The 6,628-nt window shown below is 44.7% G+C and overlaps 1 protein-coding gene across 1 annotated transcript; it reads left to right on the forward strand.

Moving 5' to 3' along the window:
* Window positions 1–784: 784 nt before the first annotated feature.
* LOC123103531 (proton pump-interactor BIP103) lies at window positions 785–6,405 on the forward strand. The gene is made up of 8 exons (XM_044525147.1): window positions 785–1,065; window positions 3,105–3,456; window positions 3,672–3,866; window positions 3,952–4,131; window positions 4,229–4,423; window positions 4,951–5,049; window positions 5,134–5,640; window positions 5,717–6,405. The coding sequence occupies exons 2-8, from the start codon at window positions 3,109–3,111 to the stop codon at window positions 6,053–6,055; spliced, it is 1,863 nt and encodes a 620-aa protein (XP_044381082.1). The 5' UTR covers window positions 785–1,065; window positions 3,105–3,108; the 3' UTR covers window positions 6,056–6,405.
* The last annotated feature ends 223 nt before the right edge of the window (window positions 6,406–6,628 follow it).

Here is a 6,628-nt window from a genome sequence, read left to right on the forward strand (position 1 = left end):
GGTATGTTCCAATCAAACGGTTGAATAATGAGTGCAGAAATTAAATCTTTTTTAAGTATTCCAAAGGATTCTACACAATCATCGTAAAAAACAAATAGAACATCTCTTTGCAAAAGATTAGCAAGAGGCCCCGAATTTTTTGAGAAGTCTTTTATGAACCTCGTATAGAAATCAGTATGATCAAGAAAACTTCTTATACCTTTGATATAATTTACGACATTGCATTATTTCAATTGCATTAATTATAACTTTATCTTCCTTAATACCTTTTTCAGAAATTTTATATAGTTTTTCGTATTATATATCTCTTTTGCCTAGTACATGAGAATGAAATTACTTTGAACAATTTATTATGTTGATTGTCTTGCGTGGATGCGTACTCTTGCGCATTAATTTTCTTGATTGTATTGTTGCTTCAATTTTTTGTTCATTCAAAAGTTCATTTCGGGTAACTTCTAATCCGGGATCCGCCGCCGAAACGCTATGATTATGAGAGTTAATGTGCCACTAATGCTCGGTCTGTAAGAATCAAACTAAAATTATGACTCACTAACTTACGGAATTGCATGCTAGCATGAGTTTGGATCAACATCAAGCGTAATTTAAACCATTGTTTTGTTCGAGACGAAATGCAAGAGCACGAAAACGTGACACGGACGCTTCCCAACCGGCAACCTCTATCCGATTATCCGCACAGCTGGACCCGCCACTCGCACCACGTTCCATCCAGCTGACGCACACCGCAGCGCCGCCCTGGGCTGGGTCCGTCCGTCCGTCCGTGGGATTTTTTCCCCATGCGGCCGAGCACGCCGGGTGCGAAGGGGGAAGCGCACCGGCAATTTCCCACCAATAGCAACCAGACAAAAACCGGCGAAGGAAGGAGACGAGATATAGAAGGAAAAAACCATTCCCGTATTTATAACCCCGCTTCCAGTTCCAGGCACGCAGCCCAAACCCCCCTGCCCACCCCTCGCAAATCCCATCCAGATTTGGCCGCTCCACCGCCGCTGCCCCGCCGCCAGATCGGAGCGCGGCCCCGGTCCGATCCCGCTCCGCCCTTCCCAGGTGAGCCCCCGCCCCCGCTCTCGTCTGCCGGTCTACTCGAACCGCGTTCGCGTCTGCTCCGATCCGCGCGCGTGATCTGATGCGCTGGTGCAAGTTGATACGTGTTTTTTTTTGTTTGGTTTCCTTTTGCGATCCGCGGTGCCCGATTTCGGGGCCGGGAGCCAGGCAATGCGACGACGCGCGCGTGGGAATTGCCGCGGCTGGCTCCGTAGATCTGGATCACCCGGCCGCCTGAACTTGGACTGCGTGCTGGACGGAGGAGACGGGCCTGTGATCGGCGGCGCCTCGTGAACCACGCCCGGGTTTGACCGGGTGGTGGATCCGCGGTGGATTCAGCCGGTGCTTCCGATGCGGAATTCTCTGCGCCCGCGACGCGTTCAAACAAAGGCCCATACGCACTCGTTTATCGCGATCTGTACCGTCTTTTGCAGTGATGAGACTTGCAGCTGTTGATACCCGCATGCCACAGCCTCGCAGACGATGGCAAACTGGAGTGCCTGGTGGCTGGTGGTGCGTGTGGTGGTTTGAGTTCGTTCCATGGCAACCTAGGATCATTTAATTTGACACCTAGACCGGGTAACCTATAGTATTTCCCCTATCATCATGGATAGAAAGGTGCTTCACTTTTTTTTGGAAGAAATAGATCTATTGATGGGAAGTGAAGCATGAGTTTGTCTGATTATAATTATTCATTTTATCGCTTTAGCCTTGATGTCTCCATTTCCTGCTAATTCCGCTAGTTTTGGCACCTCAAATTAGCTCGTTATCATTTATTTTTTGAAACAAGAGCTTGTTATCATTTTGAAGTGTACTCTTCTTATTAGCCCAGTCAAACATTTCTCCAATTGGACAATGATAATGCTGATTGATTGCTTTAAATTACATGCCAACTTAGTTTCACTAAACTGCATGTTTTCCCCACCAGAAACCAACGCAACTCAAGTACCACATTAACTATGTTTTTATAAAGTATTACCATAAACATACAATTCCATGCAATCCCATCATCTTGCTGTCCTGCAATGTGGTCAGTGGCCTGCATTTACTTGACCAGTTGTTTAGTGTACAACACCACCTTGGCTACACAATGTGACCCTTGAGTTATGACATGCACCGAAACCCATGTGCACTTGCCTTGTAAAACTGTAACTCAACCCAGCCAAGATTGCGTTAAACAACTTCTAGAAACTTCCGACTATCACAGAAATGGCAAAACATAAAACCAACTATAACTACTGTGTGTACTGTTTGTATAATGCCCCCTCTCACTTTGCATATAAATAGTAAGTTCCTCTTCCAGACCTGTTGCCCCTGAATTTGCAGACTCCCTATCTGAACCAAATTGGTCCCCCTTTTCTTTCTTGCAGAAAAAGCATTGAGTAGATTTGGTTGTGGTCCTGTGTGGCCCCGTAAATCACAAATGATTAGGTCATGATTTCATAATCTGCATGCCTTGTGATTTGCTTCTCAATCTAGCCTAGGTTCAGTTATATGCTAGATGTTTGGGTTATTTGATTGTCTAGTTCATGGTGAGATGAAAATGCTCTGTACATGAGGGCTCTGTCTATTATGTTCTTTGTTCCTTCTCTTGGGTATAGTCTCTGTGCACTATGGTGGTGCATCTGCTACTTCTGCATCTTAGATTTTGAGTTAGTAACTTTGATGAATTATACTCCCTCCGTTCCGAATTACTTGTCGTAGGTATGGATGTATCCAGATGTATTTTAGTTCTACATACATCCATTTCTGCGACGACTAATTTAGAACGGAGGGAGTAGCAAGTAATGTTCTCCCGTACATCCAGTTTTTTTGTTCTTGTTATTGAGTTCCCGGGGAATCCGTTAAACAGCTTTTCCTTAAACGGTTCTGTAGAATTTGTGCCAGTTGCTTTTGTTACTGCTCAATGCACACACGTACTGTTTCTCCTAAGTTTTGAGGACGAGAAGGGAAAAGATAGCCAAGTAAAACTGTACTATTTTCTGTTGGATCATAACCATGGTTGCCTGTTTTGGTAACAGTTTATGTACACCTATCTGCAGGGACATGGGAATGGAGGTCGCCGGAGCTGAAGCTGCACCAGCACAGGTTAAAGTAGCTGATGAGGAAGTGACCCTTTTTCAAGACAAGGAAAGCCAAGCAACTGCAAAGGAGCGGGAGGAAGCAGCTGTTTTTGGTTCAGACAATGGCAAAGCTGCGGCAAATGACATGGCACCTCCAAAGGACGCAGCGGAGGAGTGGCCTGAACCTAAGCAAACTTATACCTTCTACTTTGTCAAGATCCGCTCATTTGAGGACCCTAAGCTGAGAGCAAAACTTGAGCAGGCTGAGAAGGACTTCCAAAATAAGATCCAAGCTCGGGCCAAGATTATTGATGCTATAAAAGCTAAGAAGGTATTCTTCTTAAAACTCAACATAGAAGTAGGATCTACCTCTTTTAGTCCTAATTCTAATTTGACTAGATGTTTCATGCCCTGAAACTTATTTAAAGTGACTCTTTGCACTATTGCCTGCCTCTATGTGTTCTCGTTGAAGTAAACCAGGGGATCAGTGTGCCTGCTTTAGCCTTTAAGCATAGTGATGAAACTTACTTCACACTTCCTCTGCAGACTGAGCGTGCTGCTGTTCTCGCGGAGCTAAGGCCATTGAGTGCTGAGAACAGGCAGTACAATGAAGCTTTTAATGAGAAGTTAGAGGAGATGAAACCTTACAGAAATCGTTTAGGCAAGTTCCGTGATGAAAATAATGCTATGCGGGCGGAGAGTGCAGGCTTGTGCTCTTCACTCGAAGAGCTTGAGCATGAGGTATGATCAGCCCTTTGATAACTCAACCGCTTCTCATTCAGTATTCTGATTTTTTGTTTGTTTTTTCTCCTTCAATTCTCCCTAGATCAAGAGGTTGAATCACCGCATAAGTCATGAGAGCATATCTTTAGATGAGGAGAAGCGGCTGATCAAAGAAATTAAGACCCTTGAAAAAACCAGACCGAAGGTCAGTTCCAATGCTGCTAAACGAGCTAAAATGCAAGATACAGTGGTTGAAAGAGATGCCATACAGGATCAGGTGAAAGTAAGTATCTCATGCCGTGACTTTGTCTTTTATTGTGCATTTACCTCCTGCATAAATAAAATATTAAATACCATTTTGATTGTCACTTCCCATTCAGATCATCGGGGATGGTATAGATGGAGTAAAGAAGGAGCGACAAGCAGTCAGGTCTAAGATTAAGGTCCTGGACGATGAGATGAGGGTTGTTGATGGCGAGATTGCTTTGCTTCAAGAAGATTTAAATGCAGCTACCGCCAGAAAGGATAAAGCATACGAGTCATTGACCGAATTGAGAAAAGCGCGTGATCTTGCCGTAAGTCAGCATACCTTCAACCTCTCTCATGCTCATCATTATGTTTACTCTTGTAATGTTGTTCAGAGTGACTACCCCATTTTCTAAGTACTTTAGTTGTGTTACAGTTTTAATTAAATAACATGTGTACGCAATGAGGCATCATCTTTTTGCATGCCTGAACAGCACTTGAACTCCCTCTCTTGATTGTGGAGATATATGATCAGCCATTGCCTTTTCAAATTTTAAGCTCGGTCACAGGCTCACAGCCACATGTTGTTGATAAGCCGAATTCTCTGCGTCATACCTGTGCATTTTGGTATCAGGAAAAGTCCTTGTTGCCTTCAATGTAGCATTGGATTATGTTAGTCGCTTAATGAAATATCTGAGATGGCACTGCCAGTGGCAGTGGTTGGAACATGCTTTATTGTAAGTCTGTCACAAATAATGGTTATTTTCCGCTCTGTCTTATCAAATTCTTTTGATTTTTCTTAATATTTATGTAGAGAGACTGTATCTATTGACAATGTTGCCTTCATCTTGATCAGAATGCATCCTTCCATCAAAACCGCATAGTTCTGAACAGAGCCAGGGATCATTCTTCTAGGAATGAGGTGGAAGAATTGCAAGAGCTCCACAAGACTGAGGTTTGCTTCCACAACCACCTCCCGTAACCTCATCTTTCATTTACTTAAAGTATTTCTATACTTAATTATGATATGCTTTGGTAGGTTGAGAAGTTCATGACACAATGGTGCAGCAGCAAGACCTTTAGAGAGGACTATGAGAAGAGGATCCTCACTTCCCTCAATGGACGGCAGCTGACCCGAGATGGCCGGATGAGGAATCCTGATGAGAAGCCCATATTTATCGAAACACAGCAGCCAGCAGCACCTGTGCAACAGGAGCCTATCCCATCAAAAGCGCCTTTGAAACAAGCAAAGGAAGCTGCTGCTCCTCAAGTCGTCGCTCCCAAAGAAGAGCCCCTTGCAAAAGCATCTGCCAAGTCAGCTAAGGTAAAAGCTGCTGTGGATGCTGATGATGATGCCTATGAGGCTGAGCCTCCAAAGGAGAAGCCCAAGCCTAAAGAGGTTGATGTAGCAAAGTTGAAAGAGATCAAGAGACAGGAGGAAATCGAGAAGAATAGACTTGCTTTGGAAAGGAAGAAGAAGCAGGCTGAGAAGCAAGCGGCGAAGGCTGCAGCCCGAGCACAAAAGGAAGCTGAGAAGAAGCTTAAGGTAGACACATTAGTATCTCTCTCTCTCTTTCTCTCTCTCTCCCCTGTAGTGTAACAATGGTGACAAACTTTTTCAGAAAGAGGAGAAGAAAACCAAGAAGAAAACTGAGGCAGATACGGACGAGCCAACTGACTCAGACACCAAGTCTGATGAAGCAGCAGAAACCCAAGCAGAGGATGAGTTCACTCCAGTTTCTGTGGTAAACAAAGAACAGAAGCAGAACACACGGACCAGGAATGTAGTCACCAAGACCAAGGCCCCGCTGCCAAAGGCGATCCTGAAGAGGAAGAAAGCCCAGTCGTACCGGTCATGGGCCACCCCAGCCGTGATGATATCCGCCGTCACCGTGCTCGTCGCCCTGCTTGCGGCGCTGGGCTACTACCAGTACTACCGCCCGGCGAGCACCAGCAACTGATGGAAGGAAAAGGAGGCCTGTGCACCCGCCGCCCTCGAGTATGAATCTTACTAGACCAATTTTGCAGGTGAGAGCAACAGAGTGCGTGGTCTGCCTAGACCTGAATGAACTGAAAAGTCTGGAGAAGCTATTCGTTTCTGTTCTGTTTGTTGGGTGGAGTCGGATAAAAAGTTGCAGTTAATTTTGGTTGGCACAGTTAATTTCGTCCGGGACTTGAGAGTCTATATACTGCCAGTGAACTCAGTTGTACTTTAAAGTGGAGAATAGATTGCGATCTGAAATAAGTATGCATGTAAACGTGCTGTTTGTGTATGTGTATGCATGGAAATGGAGGCGTCTCAGTTGGTCCATCGTCCTTGCATTGGTTGGTTCCCATGATTTCGATTTGGCAGGTACTCCCTCCGTTCAAATTACTCGTCGGAGAAGTTGATATATCTAGAACTAAAATACATCAGACAAGTAATTCGGAGCGGAGGGAGTACCTCCTGTGTGCGTGTTGCTTACAACTGCATGAATTTCACTAGAGACATGGATTATATTTTCAGCATATTAGGACGAATTCACCATAAAGAG

The sequence above is a fragment of the Triticum aestivum genome, chromosome 5A (genome assembly GCF_018294505.1).
Source record: "Triticum aestivum cultivar Chinese Spring chromosome 5A, IWGSC CS RefSeq v2.1, whole genome shotgun sequence".
NCBI lineage: Eukaryota > Viridiplantae > Streptophyta > Magnoliopsida > Poales > Poaceae > Triticum > Triticum aestivum.